This window comes from Tursiops truncatus, chromosome 18, assembly GCF_011762595.2.
Source record: "Tursiops truncatus isolate mTurTru1 chromosome 18, mTurTru1.mat.Y, whole genome shotgun sequence".
Classification (NCBI taxonomy): domain Eukaryota; kingdom Metazoa; phylum Chordata; class Mammalia; order Artiodactyla; family Delphinidae; genus Tursiops; species Tursiops truncatus.
The window spans coordinates 74749549-74772174 of NC_047051.1; the positions used below are offsets into that span (position 1 = coordinate 74749549).

Here is a 22626-nt window from a genome sequence, read left to right on the forward strand (position 1 = left end):
AGATAGAATGAGAAGAGGCCAGACAAGAAGAGATGGAAGGTCAAGAGCTCCATGGCCTCCAAGGAACACTGTAAGGAGAGGCAGCACTTAACGTGGCCTGAAACCTTCCCAAGACGAGTGTAGGCGAGCAAGACACTTTGCTTAAACGTTGTATAAGGGCAGGTTCCTTATAAATTAACTCCTAGCGTGTACAGACATCGCACTTGGCAGGTGGCAATTGTGACGGCAGGAGAGGGTTTTCACGGGCAGCAGCATCACACCGGGTACTGGCAACAGTTTGTGAAAGAGGTGAAGTGTCTGGGGATGCAACTGAAGTCGGAGCTTGCATCTTTCTCCTTTCGTAACATATCTAGGGTCACGTGTGCACTACACACCTTTCTAGAGCAACACATGTGTTATGTACTACATATAAACACAGGTTTAAAGTTAATCCATTTTATCATTTTCACTGAAATTGATCCACTCAGCAGTCCTGTTTTTAGATGGTTTGGGGATAGTTTAAAAATGGTTTTAAATAAATCAGCCATGGGCTTCTTTTAATACCACCCAGTCAGAAGGTGTAGAAGAAGACACATCTGAAGAACAACGGGGACTTGAAAAGTGTTTTAAACGATCCAATGAATAAGAGAAAAAGTGTGCTGCTAGGTAGCACTTGTGCAGGTACAGTGGCCTAGAGAAGAAAAGATCTTTGCTGATTTCTCCTCATGATCACGTCAGCTCCCCGGCTTGGGTCCGATGCTGCTGAAGTAACCAGCACCTCTTTGCTGCTATGAAGTGAGTCCGTGCAAAGGTGGACAGTGAATTCCACCTCGGAGATGGTGACCATGTGCCAGCTAGACAAAAATGGCCAATTCCCCTTAATACATGTTCCAAATACAAATAAGAAATAAGTGACTATGAAACTGTGCTTTCACTTGATGTCTAATATGCGATGTGATGGTACAATCATTGGTTTTTATATATTTCCATAAGGGGATGGTCACCAGCAAAGCAATATCCCTGAGTTATTATAAAAATAATATTAAATATTATTTAAGTGCATTTACTTTATAAATGCATATACTTCTATATATTATAGATTTAATTATCTTACTATATAAAATAATATTTAAATAACCATTAAAATTTTATTTTCTCCCACCTCCTCTCATTGCTTTTCTTCCTATCCTTCCTTTAGTCACTCAGCCAGCAGTAGCTTGTGGAATGTCTTCAACATAATAAATACTGTGCAGTACTTTAGGGATAAACATATGGAATGCATAGAATATTCTCCTTTGCCTCGGAAGCTAGGGAGCTCGAGGATGACAAAGGGAGTGATGCTATAGAGGAGGATGCATGCAGTGTCTAGTCCAGGCAGGGAGGTTTCCAGGGAGAGGGTTCACAAAGTCTCCTGGAGTACATGTCATTGACCCCAGGCTTGAAGACCACCTAGGATTAACCAGAAAAGAAATCAATGAACAGTTGTCCACACAAGCAGGTGCAGAAGCACAACAATAAGGATGAATTGTGCGTTCAGTAAAATTCAACGTGGCAGGAGTGCGTGATCCTGACGGCCGGGAGATGTTTAACTAGGGAAACACAAAGCCTGTAAAAAAACCTAGGACCGCATGCTGAAGGTGGGGAGTCCCCGAAAAATGCTGAGAAAAACGGTGTGAGGATTTGGAAAGACGGGCAAAGCAGGCGCAGTAGGAGACTATCGATTCCAGGAATTGAGACATCAGTAGCTGAGGCTTTACGGCGGGAACTTAATTGAGAGGAAGAGGACAGAAACTAGGGATGTTTAGGATGTGAAATGATCAATACACGTTGACGGACCTGTCTTTAGAGACGTCCAGGTTTCCGGGTGAGGAGGTGGAAAGATGGTAGATCCCACATAGGAGGATTAGGAGGGAGTGTGGAACTTGGGGTGTGCGTGGGAGATCCACACTGGCTGTCCAGGAGGCAAGGGGGCGCATTGGTGTGAAGTTCAGGAAAGTGGTTACTGTGTCTCACAGACACACAATTTTAACATCAGTTTATAAGGGATGCTTACAGCCTTGCGGGTTTTGAGACGGCTCAGGGAGAAATTCCAGGAGGGGCAAGAAGCACGTGCTGAAAAGCACATGTATTGATGAGAAGGATGGAGGGGATGAAGTATATAAAGGAGGCTGAGACGTTGTGGGACAGCTTAGGGGCAGCCTCGAAGAATGGCAAGGAGACTATTTCAAGGAGGAAGGAGTCAGTGGTTTCATATGCCACAGAAAGGTCAAGTTATATGAAAACAGAAAGGATTGCAGGAGAAAAAAGCCCTGAAATGCAGCCATTGGATTTGACAGTAGAGAATTTGTTAGCTATCTTGACATATGAGGTTTCGATAAAATGATGGGCACAAAAATGGAAAGTGGATTGCAGAGGTTGGAGAGTATATTGGGATGAAGAAGAGAATTGGATTTGATTATTGTTCCAGTGCTAACCCACCCCTTGCTAATTCTCAGTTACCACATCACATTGTGGTAAAACACAACTTTCAAAAGGGGAAAATCATGACTGTCATACAAATGTGTTACGAACACCTCTCAAAGGTTTTATTCAGTTCCTTAGGTAAAGAGGAGACTAATAAGGTGCTACAACCAGATCTGATTTACAAGTGAAGAATTTATTTACAGAGATTATATTCTCTAGGGGCAAAGTTTATTTACCCCGCCATGACGAACGTCCTTTGTGTTGCTTTGGACAGAAACTGTCTGCATGTCATCAGTTTCTGTAGTTTAAGTTCTATCACAGCAGAGCTGCAAAACAGCTGAGTTTAAAGCAATCAAAGATTATACCTCTATAGAATTCGGTAATCCCCAAGGGTCCACTGGACAATGCCCAGAATTCTTTTGAGAGGACATGCAAAGGCAAGACCATATCTTGTTCACCATTTTTCCCAGTATCCAGCAAAGTGTCGTACACACGTTAATCTTAACGGTAATTATCAAGAGAAGTGATAGAAAAGCTAGAGATGATTAGAACCAGAGCTTTTAAGTGTGTGCAATGCCAAAGGTGTATATGTGTTACTGGACATGAAGAGACAGAGCATTTTGCATATTATTAATTCCTCTAGGGTTCTAGTCAATCCTAACTTTAATCATGCCTTCTCTGAATTAAAACTTTCATTAGAGGCTTCAGTACCTAATGGTGAGTGATATACTTAAATTTCCAAGATATCTCAAATAGCACGCATCTTACATCATTTGGACTTCTCCAGCCAATACTTTCAAATAGTAATAATAAGTGATCAATATTTAATATGACAATTATGTGCACATTTTATTTTCCCTCGGAATATGGGTGTACTGGGTTCTAATTCAAAAATGTTAGTTACCCTTCACTATTTGTTATATCATTCAAGAGTAACATTACCTGTATTTAAAGTGTCTCATTAAAAGAGAAAAAAAAATAGATGTTAAATTTTTCCTTTTGATCCTATGTTCTTAAAAATGTTCATTCCTTGCATTTCTTGGCTGGATGACAACTCAGTTAACTGACATTAGAATTTACTGCTGCTAATTTTCCATGACTCACCACAATACAAATGTCAATTTTGTCTTTTTTTCCAGTTTCCCTTTTTCTTTTTTTAATTTTCACATCATTTTTAAAGTTTACTTTCCATTTGCAGTTATTACAAAATATTGGCAATATTCCCTGTGCTGTACAATACATCCTTGAGCCTATCTTCTACCCAATAGTTTATGCCTCCCCTTCCCCCATGCCTGCATTGCCCCTTCCCCCCACTGGTAAGGGTTTGTTCTCTATATCTGTGAATTTGCTTCCTTTTTGTTATATTCAGTAGTTTGTTGCATGTTTTAGATTCCACATGTAAGTGATATCATATGGTACTTGTCTTCCTCCGTCTAACATTTTACTCAGCGCAATGCTTTCCAAATCCATCCATGTTACTGCAAATGGCAAAATTTCATTCTTTCTTGCGACTTAGTAATATTCCATGGTGTGTATGTACCACATCTTCTTTCTCCATGCATCTATCGGTGGACACTAGGATTGTTTCCATGTCTTTGCAATTGTAAATAGTGCTTGTCTGAACATTGGGGTGCATGTATCTTTTCAAATTAATGGTTTTGTGTTTTTGGATATATATACCCAGGAGTGGAACTGCTGGGTCATATGGTAGTTCTGTCTTTAGTTTTCTGAGAAACTTCCATACTGTTTTCCATAGTGGCTGCACCAATTTACATTCCCACCAACAGTGCACAAGGGTTCCCTTTCCTCTGCATCCTCACCAACGTTTGTTATTTGTAGACTTTTTGCTGCTAGCGATTCTGACAGATGTGAGGTGATACCTCGTTGTGGTTCTGATTTGCATTTCCCTGTTGATTAGCAATGTTGAGCATCTTTTCACGTGCCTGTTGCCCATCTGCATTTCCTCTTTGGAAAAATGGAAGTATCGGATGACGGTATTTTAAATTAATGCTTTTTGTGTGGTATTCACATACAATGGCATATATTATTCAGCCTTAAAAATGAAGGAAGTTCTGCCTTTTGTGCGAACATGGATGAACCTGGAGGACATGATGCTAAGTGAAATAAGCCAGACACAAAAAGACAAATACTGTATGATCTCACTTATATGTGGCTCTAAACAGTCAAAATCATAGCAACAGGGAGTGGAAGGGTGGTTTCCAGGGGGTGGGGGGAGGGGAAGACAAGGAGGTGAGGGTCAAAGAGTACAAAGTTTCAGTTCTGCAAGATGAGTAAGTCCTAGAGGTCCACTGTACAGCATTGTGTCTATAGTTATCAGTACTGTATTGTTATCTTAAGAATTTGCTAAGAGGGTAAATCTTATGTAAGTGTTCTTATCACAGGTAAATAAGTAAATAACTAAAAATAAAGGAGGCAGAAGGAAACTTCTGGAGGTGATAGTTACGTTTATGGCATTGATAGTGGTGATGGTTTCACAGAGGTACAGTTATTTCCAAACTCATCCACTTGAATGCTTAAATATGGACACGCCTCCATAAAGCATTTTTTAAAATAATGAATACTTTCCAAAATTAACAAACATTATTGGGTTCAGATACTGAACCCCAACTCTTCATTCAGCTCTTGTCACACATTTTCAGAAGTAGACATTCAAAAGAAAATTTCATCACTGTGCAAATCGGGAGATCTAGTTTCAGTGCCAGGCTCTTCCCTCAGAGCTCATAATAATTTCATTCTTCTTCATGATCTGCTAACCAATTCTAATAACAGTGATATTCAGAATAGCAGGTTCCTATGGTTGTAAGTAACTCAATTCAATATCTGAAATCGACATAAATGTATTGAAATCATAAAATAACTGGCATTAGCCACCAGTCTTCATAAAATGTTTTAGCCATGTACCTGGAGAAGAAGTGTCTTCTGTGTTTAGTAAGGAGAGAAAACACTGGAACAACAAATTTTTCCAACAAATAAATCAACCTGCCTTGGTTTCCTGTTCCTACTCAAAGATAGGAGGTCAGACTAACCTCAGTGGGTATTTGGTTAGGGAGCAAATTGCTTTAGGAACAGGATAATGTTACTGAAACCACAAAGCTTAGAGAGGGCTCTCATTTAGGCTTAAACAACAAATGAACAGCTGTTCTTTTCAGTTTAAGGAAACAAGCTGTTCTGGTACCTGAAGAATACAGGCTATGGCTCAGCCAGTTAATTCTGCAAAGTGTGGAGGGGGAAGGGTGGAGCACGTCAGCTTCCACGTCCTCACCGACTGCGCTAAGCATCCTCTTGGGCATGTGTAACGGGATCTGAAAACAGCAGCATTGGGTCCTTCTCCTGCAACCCTTAGCTCAGCTCCATCGCAGATTCAGTCCCGCGAGAGGGCCCAGCCTTGAAATGTCCCCACAGTAGATGGCCCTGCAGTGCCGTACATGCAGGGATGGGATTTCTGTGTGGAAAACTATCCTCCGGCCCGATTAGAAGCAAGTACAACCCTGGCCAAGAAACAGGTTACCTGCTGCAAAGGCTGCTCAGGAAATGGAACTCTGTGTATGTTTCACACCAGGACACTTGTAATTGAGTGTTTCACCTCCATACATTTACTGAATAATTCGAACGTTCTTCCGTTGTACAATCAGAATGAAATGGTGGGACGGGCTTGAAGTAAGAGAACTTGAGAGCATTGTCATGTAAATTCTAGGCAGGTGCTCTGAATCCATTTTTTATCTGCAGAGTGGCACTGGCTAACCCCAGGAGCCAAGGTAGAATTTCGCGTTCTTTTTTATTACTCAGCTCCCATATTGTCTGGGATGAGAGCCTCCGGCTTAATTACATGAAGTGCCTGAATGAAGGCCACACAATTAAGGCCGCATCCCCGGGCGGTCTGCTTGGCCGCGGGCTCCGGAGTGAGATGCTTCCGAGGAAGGGACCATATGGCGTGAGTGGATTCGTTTTGGTTGTGTGGTCCTCGGCACCCACCGCCTTCACCGTGCCGGCAGCTCCCAGGCTGCAGCCGGTTGGCACGTTAGCGGTCACAGCCGAGGGAAACAGCACACCTTCGGTAGAGCTCACACAGAATCATCCCGGGGGTTTTCAGATGAAGGCTAAAAGGGCTTCTCCAGGGCCTCTCAGCTGGCCCAGGAAGTAGGGTCCAGGATTCCCCTCACTCTTTATGTTTTTGTTTTTGTTTTTGCGGTACGCGGGCCTCTCACTGCTGTGGCCTCTCCCGTTGCGGAGCACAGGCTCCGGACGCGCAGGCTCAGCGGCCATGGCTCATGGGCCCAGCCGCTCCGCGGCATGTGGGATCTTCCCGGACCGGGGCACGAACCCGCGTCCCCTGCATCGGCAGGCGGACTCCCAACCACTGCGCCACCAGGGAAGCCCCCCCCTCACCCTTCTGTATTATCTCCTTTCTCTTGCGTCTGCATCTCCACCAGCAGTGATGTAAAAGCCAGGCACTGAGTTTGAATTTTGGATGCTGTGTTTTAGAGTCGTAACAGATAAACGCCTAATAAATGTGGCTGTGATGACAGTAAATAATAGCATAATAATGGCATCAAAATAACAGTAACAAAAGCATCACACACACACCCAGCATAATGAGGGAGGAGGAGAAGGAGACAGAGAAGGGGAATATCATCTTGCCATAGGAGGCTTGGAATTCAGGGCAGTAGCATGGGGTCCTTCTCTTTACATTTCCTGTTTTATTAATAGTCCTCATTTATACATTAATCTGTATGACGGTTACCTTCATCCTTTCAGGCTCAAAAACAAAAGGGGCAAGTATCTGTGTTTGTCCCATCTCTCGCACACATTTAGTAGGAGACATATTAGACTCAATTCTATACCCTAGACTAAGAACCTAGCTTTGCTGTAACTTTTTGCAGTTATCATGTAATCTCTGTAAATGTCGTTCTGCGGTTGCTGTGAGAATTCAGTGATGATACGGACTGATCCATCATCATACCTGGAATCTTTAGGCACTGGATAACTCTTCCCTGGTGTTTCTCCCTTCCTTCCATCTCTCTCTCCCCACCTTGCTTCTCCCCTGACCCATTCTGAACTCCAGAGAATTGCATGTAGAAGTTAGGGATGACCCTCGCCAAGCTAGTCACCCAGCCTCGGACAGAACTGTCATGTGGGTGTGCAGCTCTGGGGTGACATCAATGGGGCAGCTCTTCCACCACTACCGCCCACCTTTCCCCCACCCCCCACCGCCGGCAACTTTTCCCAAGGACTCTGCTCCTAGGGGGCTCTTGAACCAGGAAACCCATGGGCATGTGAAGGCCACAGTGCCTTTGAATGGTGTAACCATTTTCGAAAGATGACAGCAGCCTAGTTACCATCATTTGGGAAGAGAAGAGAACTGAGTCTTGCACAGTGGCGTGAGCAGTAGGTCTGGAATTGTCAGAGTAAGGATGGAAAGACTTTTCCCCTTAATAGAGTCACCTGTAGATCCTGAGGGGCTTAATGGTAGTCCCAACAGATGCAAAAGGAAACTCAAGACCGAATTCCAGTTCCGAACACTCCAGGAGACCCCAAGGCCATGGCAAAAGACAGCGAACGTCCCCTTCCAGTTCTTCCTGTAAATATACAGGGAAAGGGCGTGCCTACTGAGGAGGGGATGTAGGTGAACCCACTGGAAACTCTGTCAGGCTGACGAGGGCACAGCAGGTGCAGAGAGATGTTGGGGGGGCAGACGGGCAGGTGCCTGTGATGAAGACTCCACGTGGTCCTCTGAGCAGCTCAGGCTTTGCTCTGCCGCGGAGGAGATGGGCGTGGCGGGTGGAGCAGAGCCCGCCCATCACAGGACCGTCAGCTCCGGGGGCTAACACCCAGACCCACCGACAGCCCTAGCTGGGATTTCTAAACCTTAAGACTCACGGAAGAAGACAAAGAATGGGTAACACTTAACACAATGGATTTTTGTGTGAGCTGGAGGATTTTGGACTTTTTGCTTTCGCATCCTTTTCTTTAAAAGGAAAGGAAAGGGATCCTCTTTAGTTGAAAAGCACTTGTGCAAATCCTCTCTCTCTGTGTCTCATTTCTCCTTCCTGTCCTCCCCCCAACCTCCACGTTGAAATAGATTCTATTTCTCTCTCAAGCCCACTTGTACTCCTGCTTCTTCATCCTTCTCAGCATCTTCATGACGTATGTCAGTCCCGTTGCTAGGCGGCTGTTACGCTCAACCCACCACTCAGCATCCTGAATGCTGGAAATTGGCCCCAAATAGCTAGAAAATCACCCTTCTGCACCTGCACTGCGTTTACCCTGAGAGCAGGAATGTGAACAGTACAATGACAATCCAGGCAAGTTTGCGGAAGGGGTAAAATGCATCCCCGTTTAACCATAGCCAGACGGCTACGTTCGTGCTACACGCCAGGCAGACAAACCACCCAGGGCCCTGTGGGAAAATTTCAAGGGAATGGTTAGAGAAGAAACTGTGTCCTCATCCTATCAGAACTAAACCTTAATGGGCGAGATAACCTGGAGGAAAACAGAAATACACAAAAATTAGCATGGATAGATTGTAGGACTCGTAGATTTCTCCAAGTGTTGCCCATGCTGTCTGAACATTCTTCCTTGCCGCTGAAAAGCAAAACACCCCAAAACTTTGCTTGATTCTATTTCCTGCTCAAGCTGATGACCTTTTCTTTATTTATGCCATGAACCACGAGAGCCCGGTCCTCGGGCTTCTCCACCATCTGCTAATGCCTTGATGCTGTAGGATTCTGGTTTCTTCTGGACGTTGCCTCAAGTCCTCAATCACAAATCCAGCAGCCCCTTGTCAGTGCTGACATGCTCGCACCTCTCCACGAGGGTTAGTGCTGTGGACCCCATCTCACACTCTGCCTTCCCCGGGCTGCTCTGAAATCACACAGTCCCAGCCCCACCTGCCCCTCCCCGCCCCTGCACCTGCCTTCACCTGCTGTCCCTCTCCATGTTTCCTCCGACGGAGAGTTGCCTCCATGCTCCATCTTCCTCTTTCTGTGGATTATCCAGGCCTGTCTCAGGTAGAAGGAGGTTAACGGGAATCCTCAAGCATTCTTTTGTTGTTATCAAATAAGTAATTAAAATATGTCCCTAATAAGAGAAATGTCATCAGGTCTTGGTTTTCTTATTTCAATTTCTTATTTCTTGGTTTTCTTGTTTAAGTGGTTTCGGGATTGAAACTGTCACGACATAGTTTTCTTTGAGAATGAAGAGATGAAGTCCATATTCAGCAAACAGAAACAATTTCAGAGAAATTGCATCTAAGTTTTTTTTTTTAAAGCACTAGCTTAATATATATCCCTTGCATCTTTCTAAGGCAATGATTCTACAATTTCATGATAGTCAACTAAGAGTCACTACAATGTTTAACCAGACGTCTACGGTCACTGCATAAGCCCTTTTTTTTTTGGTCTCTGGGACCATGAGGGATAGAATGTCAAGGTTTTCCTTGAAACTAGAAGGAACAACCACTTTTGAAAAGAGGAATATTTATTTCATCACTTTCCTTAGGTTCTATTGTACTTTACATTTCTTAATTGTTAGCTTTTTCTCTGCTACTTCAACTTCAATCTACCCATCTTAGAATACAGAGACCCCAAAATGAAAAGGACCAGTAATGTGGTTCTTTCACTTATAATTTTGTAAGGTGTGGTCATGTCTGTTATTCTTCTATCGTCATCATATTCTTGATTCTGTGAGTGCATTGAGGAGAGGTTTCATGAATCCTTGATGTAGAAAGAGCACTTAATGACGAGTGTGTGTGTTATAGAATTTTTCAGTAGCCATGATGGGACTTGCTGGGAAACCCCACACTTATATACTGGCAACTTAGGATGTAGACTGGCAGGAAGGGGAGGATGAAAGTCGTCAGAGACACGTTCCCAAGAGAAGTGAGGCAAATGGAGCGTCTAACACAGTTATAGGTTTCAACTGTGTTACCCCGAGTAACAGAGAACCCTGAGTATTCAGAACCGTAATGGAAAGAGGACCAGTTTCCCACATGGTAAGTACTGTCCTGTTCAGTCAGACAGAAGGTCGTGACAGAGAAGAGACTGACCCCGGCTGAGGAATTGACAACCAGGGAGGCACTAGGTCTGGTTCGGGGGTGTTGGTGACATTGGTCTATACCTCCTTTGGGAGTTTCACCTCCACTCCCCGTTTCTGGTTCTCCTGAGTTGCACTGACCGTTTCCTTCGGTTTATGCAGCATTGGCCCAGGGAAATAACTACTCTTCCCAGACTGCTCCATCTCAGTAAATGTCAACGTCATCCTCAGTCTCCTAGGTCGAGAAATGACGTCATGCTCTCTTCCCTTCACATCCACATCAGTGCACTGGGAAATCCTATTGGATCTGCCTCAAATATGGGCAGAGTTCAACCAATTCCTACCATTCCTGTTGCTTCCATCCGGGGCTGTGGCAAGAGCATACAGAGGGTCTCCCCAGCCCCCCACTTGTTCCCTCTGCCTGCTCTCAGCCTCACAGCTGTGACGATTCTTTAAATGTCAAGTGACGTGACTCGTCTGCTCCAAGCCTTGCTCCCCGGGACTCTCAGAGTCAAAGCCAAAGTCCATGGCATCACCGGTGGGGTCTTCGTCCTCACCCTGTGTGGATACCTCTGTGGGTCCATCTCCTCCATCCTTCCTCCCTCTTTTCTGCTCCAGCCATGCCTGCTTCCTTGATTTGCTAAGCTGGTACCATCCCACCCCAGGCTTCCAGACCCCATGCCCTCAATTTGGATCCCTGTTCCCCAGAGAGAGCCATGCCTCCTTCCTCACCAGCAGGTATCTGCTCACCCTGAAACCTTCCCTGCTCTATTTTTCTCCATCTCTCTTGTCATATCTGACATCCGTCCTCATTTACATTTCTATTATCTCTCTCTCCATCATGGGATGTAAGGGGTATAAGGATCTGTTTTGTTTCCTGCTGCATTCCCAGTATCTATTTTGTGCTCAGTCAATATTGGTTGATTGATTGAATGAGCCCGAGTGAATGAGCCACACGACCCAGATTCTGGACGTGGAACTAGGTGCCAGTCACGCCCCTCACGCCAAACCAGGATGAGACAAGAGTGAGTCAGCCGGGAGAGGTAACACTGACTTCTCAGAGTCGGCTGGTTTATCTGGGATGCAGGGCAGGTGTCAGCCTGAGGATAGGGAATCTTCAGTGGATGGAGGTGACCACCTCTTGGGCAACAGAGGCCAGGAGGGTGTGGGGAACGAGAGCGAAGAAGTGCCTTCTCCAGTCACACCAGCACTCTCAGGACCATGTGCAGGTCCAGGCTCGGGCTGGTTATTTCCATTTGGTCTGAAATTGAAGTTTCTATGAGATCATGCTTCAGTGCAGTGATGGGCCCGTGACACCACCCAGAGATGACACTCACATTCCAAAAGACAAGATGTTTTTAATTACACTAAAATAGAGTACCTCACCCTGTCTAAGATGACGTTTTTGTCTTTTCGGTTGAAATGTCAGAATTATACCATTTTAGGTGTCAAAAGAACAATATAAAATGAGAAAAAAAGGCACCAAGTGTTAAGGTTTTTTGTTCTGACTTGTTAATACTGTATTCAGATACTTGAATTATGTCAATTCACTTCTTGGTGATAATTAGCAAAGTTCCAGAATGAGACAATTATAAAAGAATGAGAAGATAATTTGAGTGATTTCATTGCATTGTGTGACTCTGGGTAAGTGGTGGAAACGCGCTGATTTTCCTGAGTGTTTGAATGAGTCTGTATGTCATTATGAGTTTAGTTTACTGCTAAAGAAAAGCTCAGTCACCCAAAGGTCAGAGAACCAAGAGCTCTTATCTCTGCATGTCCCGTATGCTGATGGTTACTGTGCGTTTGGGACTTTCATGCTCAAGCTCGTCTCTTTCACTCTGGAACTCTCTGGGGCCGGGGCTGCTTCCTTCCCGCCTCAGCCGGAGCGATGGTGGTGGAGACATTGCCACCACTGGTGGAGTCAGGCTGCCCCAGGTTCAATCCCAGACCCTTCCACCATCTGTGTCAGGTCCCTAGGGCTTCCCTCACAAAACACCACAAACCGGGGTGCTGCGAACAACGCAGATGTACTTCTCACAGTTCTGGAGGCCACAAGTCCAAAATCAGGGCATCGCCCGGGCCCTGACCCCCTGAGACTCTGGGTGGACTCCTTCCTTGCCTCTCTGGGCTTCAGGTGGTGGCCCCGCAGTCCTTACAGCTGCGTCACCCCACCTCCATCATCACGTGGCATCCTCCCTGTGTCTCTGTGTTTACGTGACATTTTCTCTTCTTATAAGGACACCAGTCCTGTGGGATTAAGGCCCACCCTGCAGACCTCCTCTTAACTGCATTACATCTTTGAAGACCCTGTTCCCAAGTCAGGTCACGCTTCTTCTGGGGAGACACAGTTCAACATCATCTGTGTGAACTTGGGCAAGTGACTTAATTTCTGTGACCGTCAACTTCTCACCATCAAAAGGAGATTATCATCCGTGCCCCCTGCGTCTTGGAGGAGTGTGCGAAGTGACTAATGAAAAGTCCCCTGCATTCATTCGGTGCTCGAGAAGTGTCATTCCCCATCCTCCACTCTCCCAGCCCAATTTCTTCATGTATGCATACTTTCTACACGCATAGGCAATGGAGCAGACACCATGGGATGTGCAGAGATGACCCCGAGCCCTGGGGAAGCTCGCACACTTTGAGGACAGATACAAATTAAATTAATGATTACAACAGAACCTAGAATTTGGGTCGCACACATGTGCGGTACTGAGAGAGGGGAAGATTACCTGCTCAGTGCTTTGCCAAGGGCCTCACAGCAAGTTTGCTGCAAAGCTGGACCTGAATCTTGGTTTAGGTCCCCAATCCAGTTTCTCTCCTGTTCACATACATTGCACGGTTATGTCAGTTATCACCTTTGAACCACTTAAACATTATAACACATAATCCCTGTTTGCCCACTGATGCTCCGATGTCATGTACCAGCATCTTTTGGGGATGCCCATCACCTTCAGGTGGTCCCTCCACTGCCCCCGTACACTCTCCTCCCAGTTCCCGGCCTTCCGCACGCTGCAGAGTAGAAAATCATATTCTTGCCTCTTATCAAAAAAAAAAAAAAATCACTGAATACTTCCATCATCTATAGATCATTTGAGACCATTCAGTGTGCTCAAAACAATGAGCAAGATTCTTCAGAGCCGTGCCTCTAGCGCTACAATTCCTGTTCAGTCTCTGTTGCTTGCTATTTTTACCCCCTCCTGTACCCTGAGTTGATACATGAGCGAAAATCTATGTGTGAGAAGGGAGGGTGTTGCTGATGCGGCCGTATTTATTTTGTCTGACTCACGCGAGCAATATCATGACAATTCTCAATCCAGGACAAATAATACGGTAAGTTTTCGGTGACAGTATGCTAAAAGGATTTTAGAGGGGAAATGAAAGTCTGCTACTGAAAAAGTCACACAGGTGTATTTTCTCAGGATTCATGTTATACCCCAGACCCACAGTTCCTGCCGCGCTTCCCCCTCCAACCTCGCTTCTCTACCTCACTTGCAGAGATAAAGATGTGCGGTGGCCGCCAGTGGGACGCGTCCAGCCCTCTCAGTGCTCGGCTGGATGGGGGTGGTGACCCGGGTGTGTAGGCGACACACCGCCTTCCTTAGATGTCCTTAGGAAACAAAGGACTCATTTGAGAAGATGCCAAATTTGCTGCAACAAACTTTAGATGAAAAGCTGAGATATTTTACAGAAAATAACAGAAAACTTAGGTGATTTAATTATCACCTTTGAGTTCCCAGGGCAGCCCAATGTGAGGATCATAAACACACCAGATGCAGTTAGATTTTTTTCTCATTTCTCCTGTCTCTCTCCTTCCCCCTCTTCCTCCCCCTCCCCTTCCTCCCCTCCCCCTCTTCCTCCCCCTCCCCTCTTCCTCCCCCTCCCCCTCTTCCTCCCCCTCCCCTTCCTCCCCTCCCCCTCTTCCTCCCCCTCCCCTTCTTCCTCCCCTCCCCTCCCCCTCCCCCTCCCCCTCCCCTTCTTCCTTCCCCTCCCCCCGTTCCTCCCCCTCCCCCTCCTGCTCTTCCCCCTTCTCCTCCTCCTCCTAATGTTGTTTGGCTTCCATGTCAGGCTAAATGCCATAAGTGCAAATGAAAATTTCACATAGATTTTTTTTTAATGGGTCATATAATTTTGAAAGGCATTTTTTTTGGAAACCCATAGGAAAACTTTATATAGTCATGAATTTCAGCCAAAGAGCGAAATTTAATTATTCTGAGGAACTTTCCAAAAATAAAATGTCCTTCTTTTAAAATACTCGGTATCTACTCCATGGGGAGGAAGCTTCTCTACCTCTCACTTAAATAAAACTTTTGGGTGTTCTGGTGTCCCTTTATTATAGATACTAACTACCTCTAGATTCACTCTCGAACACTAACAGAGAATGTGGGAATACCTTAAAAGGTGTATTTTAAGAGTATTCTACAAATTTAAATGAGATCTAATAGATTCATATTCTTCCTCTTTGAAGTTTCATTTGATAAATGGTTTGCATCACTCCTGATAATATTAAAGATACATTACAGGATTGAGAGATATATTTGGTTCCTTTTAAGATCATTTTCCTTGTAAAGGACAAGGGCTGTTTCCTAGTGGTCCAATGTAATGCACAATGGATGGAGATTTGGGGGCACGTAGGATAAAGTAAGAATGGGAAAAGTTTAAGAAACAGGGTAACAAAGGCAACCCTGTTGAAGATAATCCTTTGATGACCAATTCAGTCATGGCTTTCCTGTCCCCACTGCTTTTTGCAGGTATAAGCCCTTGGCCGAGACCCTCCCGGACGACAAGAGGATGCTGCCGGCCGAGGAGAGATGCCGGCTGGCTCTGCAGCAGTGCCCGTTACCAGGCTGGCAGGTGAGTGATCTACAAGCTCCTACCAGAGCAGTTGGGGTTTCCAGTAGCGGGGCCGAGTCCCCACGGGGAGCTGCCCCAGTCTCACTGGCAAAAACAAATTGCTGTGATGTGTTTGGCAAAGAGAGATGCTAAGTGTAGTCCCTGGAAACATATCAGTCCTTCTGACTCACCGGTTTCATCAGCAAATGCAGGATGCAGGAAGCTCGGAGCCTCTGTTTATAGTGCGGGGAGAAGGCCGGAAGCCCCACTAAGTTTGCCCACATCCCAGACCCCAGTGCTGGTACCAGAGCTTTCTGGAGCGTCTGAAAGGGAGCAGAAGTCGGAGGAACCAAAACGGAGGGGATTGGAAGAGCTCAGGGGTCTGCTGGAGGGATAGCCAGGCTCCCAGAAGGAGGAAGGAACAGGAGACAGAAGAGCAGGGAGATGTTCCCCACGAACACAAGGGCACAGTTTGGATTCTGTTTAATCCCTGAAGCAACTCAGAATGCCACCGTGACTAGGGTTAGGAAGAGAAAGAGGAATTTGAAAAGTAAAAGAACTGAGAAGGTAATGTTAGAGCAATAACAGGAAATAGAATAGAGTCCACCACACCAGGAATTATTGCAGGTTCCTAGATATAAAACATCTGCAAGTGCATTGGTGGCAAAGAGCTTGGTGGCCAATAGCTTTGGCAAAACATAAGCATTACTGGAGAGCAGACATACATCTCATTTTTTAAAAATGAGAGGGAGATAGAGCATCTTCAAGTGAAAATGCATGATAGTTGATGAGGCCAGAAAAGAGTACTTCAGTGCAGAAATGACATGAAGAGAAGGTTCAGAATTGCTGACGTGTCTGAAAGCGGCCCCATGTGGGTAAGACAGGTATTGAATCCTGGATTGACACTAACACCCTTATCTGTCTACGACGAAGAACTAAGAACCTCGCATTTTAGCATCGATGAGTAACGTTTTCATCGTCTGTGCCACCCAACCTCTTTCTTTATTATCCTGTCCCCTGTTCTTTCCTTTTTTTACCTAATAATGGAGTTGAGCTTCAAATAGCGGTCTGAAGGAGGACGCTCACACAGTCGGTAGTAGGCATGAATGCACACTTGTGCCAAAAGATTGGATAAAAAAAGGAGGAAGGAGGACTTGCTAACACAGAGTGATGTCAGCTAGCCCCGCTCCAGTCAGTGGCATAAGATGTGGGCTCACATGCAGAATTGTTCCACAAGCCTGTAGGCGGTGAAGTTATTTCAACTGACTCATTGTCAGAACTTTTAAGCCAGTACCTGAACACTAGTGTTTCCTGAATATAGAACACGAAGATTTTCTCGTTGCATTTTGTTCCTTAAAAAAACACAGATAAGAATAATTTACTTTATTAATGTTGAGAAAGAAGGTTGACTTGTCGAGACAAAGTGAGGGAATCTGGAAGAATTCTTCCACTGTGAGAGTGACCAGCAGGGACCATAACACCTGACCAGCCGTCGTTCCTCCGAGACACCTGTGTAGAGTGTGAGGTCAGACGTGAGGCGGCAGGGGGCTGGGGAGCAAGCCAGTGCGCGTGTGCTAGGACACTTGACAGTGCAGCTGGGGACAGTATGACACTGAATCCCACATACCTTGGGACTTTGAAAAAGTGCATCAAAATGCAGAAGAGTTCCCATTTCATTACACTAGTTTATTTTCCCTCACTCTTTATCTCCCCAAAGGAGGCCAAAAATACAAGACAGAGAAAAAAAGAAAGGTATTCATTTGCTGATCATGTTTGCTTATACGTTCCCTATTGAATAGTTAGGAAAGACAGCTTTCTCCAGCTTCTCCAAGATGTAGCCTTTCATATACTTGATGCTATAAAAGGCGAATCACTGACTTCACAGAAATAAAGCTTACTCATGTTTCACTCTTGTGCTAGTCAAACAGCAAAGGAAGTTTTTTAAAAAATTATTTATTTCTGACCTAGAAAGGCAGACCCCTCCGTTTCAGAAACAAAGCATTTGTTCGAAACGCGGTGATAGTTACAGGCAGAGTTGTGGCCGCTATCTTCTGGCTGGTTAATGAAGACGAGGATTAACTAGGAGCTGTTTGAAACAACAGCAGGTCGTAACGGGCGGTTCTTGTATGGGCAGCCTGATCTGAAATTGCTGAGTCCAACGTACACTTCCTGTGAAGCCGCGCATGTTCATCCTTTGGCCGAGTGGTTAGCGTGAGATTAATAGCTATTCTTCTCCAAGGTTTTTAGAAGCGATGCTAGAACATAAAGGGATCGGAGTCATCCTTTGCTGCGTGAATCTGCGTAGAGTGTTAGCTAGAAATTCAATTCTCTTAGCTAAAAATATGATCCTTTAACTGTGGGTCTGATGGGCCTTGGGGATCTTGTGAGAGTGCTTCCTTTCTCCCAGACATCGATCAGAGCCTGTGCAGGAAAGACTCCGCGTCATCCGTAGCGGCATTCTAGCCCCATCGTTCCTGTTCTCTTGCGCGTTACAGCAATTCCATCAGCGGTGCTGAACACCGGGATTTCCTTCTGTTTCAGACGAGGAGAGACGTCTTCCCTTCAGTGTTGTGCGTTTGTTTACCAATCCGCGTGTGCTGTTTATTGTTTATGTAGCCGTGGGTTTGGAGTCGGTACGTGAGGCCCTGGAAATCCTGATATTTCATAAGTAACGCTTCCTCTCATCCTTGGAATTTGTTACAACTATTTATAGGGTTTGTTTTGTTTGCCTTATTTGAGTTAAGCCCTATAACAATTCCATGCAGAAGAAGGAAGGTAGGCAGTGAACAGGAATAACCTCATTTCAGACATGAGGAGGTCGTCTTAGAGCGAGGCGTACTGATCAAAATACAAGGTGCGGCGAATATTTCGTTTCGGTGGGGAGGCCCCTTTGCTGGGACCAGACCCGGGTCTTCTGTGCTGTGTTCTTTCCACTGCACTCGCCTCGATCTGTCTCTTTTAATGTAGCTACCGAAAGCCCCTTTCCTCAGACTACAGAACTTGAAAGGCATGGGTTATGCGTCCCGGCCTGAGCTCCGATCAGAGGCACTGGTAGGTTCGTTTATGACTGAGCTCCGATCAGAGGCACTGGTAGCTTCGTTTATGACTGAGCTCCGATCAGAGGCACTGGTAGCTTCGTTTATGAGTCTGAGCAGACTGCTTCCTGTAGTTCGTGTCTTTTTTCTGTTTCTGATTCGCCCAGTAGATGGAGGTAAAACAAGCTGGCTGCTTCCCGTTGCTGGCGATTCTGATCGCAATGTTTCTTATGCAAGCGTCAGCCCACTGACCCTTCAGCAGCCGGGGCTTTTGGAGGCTAGGTCCTGACTGCATTTTGCAAAGAAAAGGAGGAGAAGGAGAAAGGGAGAAAAGAAGGAATTGGACTCAAGGGAAGAAGTGTTTGACTCTGTCCAGTGTTTAATGTCAGCTCTAGTGTGAGAGCGGAGACCTAGATGCTCCGGGCGTCCGGAGGAAACAGCAGATGTGGTGACGATTCTCAGGCCAGATGCGAGTCTAGGGGACGCTCGCCTCGTGTTCACCCCTTGGGCAAAGGCAGGTGGAGAACAGCCCTGCTGAAGCGTGCAGGTTGCCAGCTTTGCTCGCGACCGAGCCCCCACCTCCATGTCCTCTGCTTGTTCTCACTCCTGAGGTTGCCCACCTTCGACCACGTTGCTGCCTGTCTGTCCTCCACCAGCGAGGAAGTGCATCCTTGGAGGCCGCGGCTGCCCGGTTTGCTGCTGTGTCTCCAGCACAGGTGACGGAAAGATGCAGGCAGACACTCTGTGCAGGTTTGCAGGGCCAATAAGTGAGTCTGTGTCAATAAGAAGCCACCAAACCTACGCTTATAGTTTAGATACGAGTATACACAGACATATACGAATTGTTAGAACCTGGAACAATTCACAAAAACCTAACAGTGCTAATATCTGGGGAATGGTTTTGGAATGAGAATCAAATGGAATTTTTAGCTTGTATCTATGTTTAGAAGGTACATGTATCTATGCATTACTCCTGTAATTACAAATGACTTTTAAAATTTGTAGCCACTCCCTAATTTAAGTGGAATATTGTGTAGGGTCAACTTAATTATTTTAAGCTTTTATGAAAAAAACGGTAAGTCACACTGACAGTGCTTTCCCTAAAGCAGTTTTGTTTCCAAATAATAATTAACCTATTGCATAATTTACACCCCCGGCCCTTTCTTCTCAAAGGCATCTTCACAGGATTCGAACTGGTCACCACAAGTTTGGGCGGACTCACTCAGGCCATTACTCCCTTTACGTACTCAGCATCACCGTTTTAACAGAAGGGGGTTTTAATTTAACGAAAAGTGGAGAAAAATCATGAGGCAGTGATGGCTGGAAAAGCATCCTTGTTCATGTTGATGAAATGACATATTTTAAAAATACGCTCAAAATATGCTGAATCAGAGCTTTATCCTTATTTCAAGGCAGAATTTAAGTTGCTCAAAAAGAAGTAGAAGGTTCTTGAAATGATTTGAGTGGACTCTACATGACTGCCTTCCAGGACTGTATTCTGTCTCACCAGAGGTATTTTTCTTTTTGAAACGAAGAGTCTGTGGCATACTTTGTTTGTGGTGAAAAAAAAAAATCTACACAGTTTGAAAACAAGTGAAATTAAGCTGCTAGTTATTAACCTTCTACTATTTGGTGTTTTTTAAATTATTCAGGTATTTCATTTATTTGAATATATACATTTTTAATTCAGTCCCCCTTTAAAGGGTAACTTTAAAAATAACCCCTCCGGACTGTGTACATTTAATCAAACACTTTCTGCCCTGATTTCCCCCAGCCATAGACCAGCGACCGGCAGGCACTTTGGCTCACGTGAAACATGCGTGTTTTGCCCTGTTATGTCATTTATATAAAGGGAAAACTTTTGAAACTAATTCTAAGTGGAAAAATAAATGGTATCATCTGATTTTCACACATTTTATATGAATCAACTGGTTAGAGGATGCTTTCTTCTGTGAAGTTATTTGAATGCTATATTCATTTTAAAGCCATCTGGAGGGTGACGAAGAGAGAAACAAATCTGTTAGAGCCCGTTCATGGGTGCCAGGGGTGCCGTGCAGCCCCCAGCACTCGTAGGGCCCAGGGGGAGCCGGGCTGGGGGATGGCTGACCCCCACTCAGCAAGGCTTTCACAGGGATAGGTTGCCCTGTCGTTCCAGACTTTTCTAGAACTTTGGGGTGAGAGGAGCTTTGCGGACAAGCAGAGTGTCCTGTGTGACACCTGTTGCAGGACAGCGTGGAAGGAGAAATTTTGATGATAAACTGAGAGGGACTTCACGTTTCCTCTAAGGCTGTACGAATGGGGGGTGAGACACGGGAAGGCTGCCGGTGACTCGCTCAAGATGGTACAGACAGGAAGTAAGAAACGCAATTAGAACTTGAACTTGACCTCAACGACCCACCTGATATGATTCTTAGTCCTTGTGTGCGTGAGAGAGAAAGGAAGAGAGATCTAAAGGAAGTAACAAAGGGCAGACTCCACATTCAATGAAATATACGTTTCCTGTTTGTGCTTATTCACTAACAGAAACAATGACAGGACTTCCCTGGCGCTACCATTGCAGGGGGCACGGGTTCGATCCCCGGTCAGGGAACTAAGATCCCACATGCCAAGTGGCGTGGCCAAAACCATAAATTAATTAATTAAAAAACAATTACAATAATTATTTTCTTCATCATCATCCTTTAATATAATTTTCATTCCTTATATCTTCTCACGTAAGGCATGGCCTAGATTCCGCTGCGTGTCTCTCTAAAATATACGGCCTCGGAAGAATTCACTCTGACAGTACTAAGAATTGCAAGATTAACGTAATGTTAAATAAAATCATTGGATGAAGGAGTGATTATTTCATTAACCCCAAATAGTCCAGTAGAGAAAAGATGATAAAAGAAAGAGCGAGAAACTGTTAAAAGTTTTAAACATGCTCCACTTTCTGTACATCTTTGAAGACGAGACCATTGTATAAGGGCCCTTGGCTCTCATTAGGACAATAAATTAATAGCTTATAGCCTTTGTTTTATTACTCGAGGGGCACTTCATAAATCAACCGTAAGTTCAAGCTAGAAAATAGCCTATAAAATTACTCTTTCTCTCATATTCCTCCTCTTTCTCTGGCATTATTAATGTTGAAAATAATCAAAATTAGGGATCTAAGAGTCTCTCTTGGTACTATGTGCATTGTGACTGGGAAGTACTATATATATGCACGTATACGTGTTTCCTTTTTTCTCGTGTACTAAACACGTACGTATACACATATATATGAATATAATTTTGTTATAGTGTTCAATCTTTATAAGAAACTTGAAAATTAGAGAAGAAAATATAGATCACCCACAGCTGAACTACCTAAAGATAATTACTCCAAACCCTCGGTGTGTATTTAAAAATAACATTACAGATGTTTGATTCTTGGACAGTGTGTCTCCCTTTTCACTCTGAACTTTATTGAGGACAAATATTGCATCTCTTTTTTTCTTATATATTTTCACACACACGTGTGTGTGTGTGTTTCACGATCACGTCTCCTGGGGTCTGGGTCATAGTAGACAACCAGTGTTTGTTGAATGAATGAACGAACGAACCTGTTATCACGTTTCTTTTGGGAACGGAAGTATCCACAATCGAGTCTGGCTGATACGTGTGATAGTCCCTTTTTAAAGTCATTTCATGTTTTCCCTCTCAGCCTCATTAAGCAAAAGGCTCAGTGTAATATCTGGCACTCAACCGTTGCTAAGTGAGAACAGGGTATGCCTATGGCTAATGCCATTTTCAGGTCTTAGGAATCAATCTACTTTCTTGTAACTCCAGGTCAACAGCCTTACTGAGCATCGTTTGTGTCCTGAAATTACACAGGCAGTTGTGATGCAATGTTAAGGAGGAATGGCCTGTCCCCCTCACAGGGGTCTTACAGTCTAGTCTGGAGGGGGATGGGAGGTCTGTACCGTGGGCAGTGAACGAATAAATAATTACAGGTTAGGGTCCTGTAACTCCTCACTGGTAGGGAACCAAGGTGGACACTGTGATGGTGAATCCCAGGGCCGCTCAGGTGGGCGGCCATCAAAACAGGCATCTCCACAGCCACCACGTTCAGGCTGAGACCTGAGGGCTGGCGAGGAGCCAGTCCCGTGATGGGGCAGGAAGCAGGGTGGGGTGGGAGCCCTCTGTGCTGTCCCAAGGGGAGGGCAGCCCACGAGAAGAACGCAGATGGGAGCAGGATGGTGGAGCCCCGAACACCCACCAGTGACAAGGGGAGAGACCACACCGT

At 45.0% G+C, this 22626-nt stretch overlaps 1 protein-coding gene across 1 annotated transcript in view; it reads left to right on the forward strand.

The window, feature by feature from the left end:
- MYO16 (myosin XVI) overlaps positions 1-22626 on the forward strand; it is a 151931-nt gene that overhangs the window by 101412 nt on the left and 27893 nt on the right. The window contains exon 15 of the mRNA XM_073795051.1: positions 15243-15345. Coding sequence (XP_073651152.1) covers positions 15243-15345 — 103 coding nt within the window. The remainder of the gene's footprint in view (positions 1-15242; positions 15346-22626) is intronic.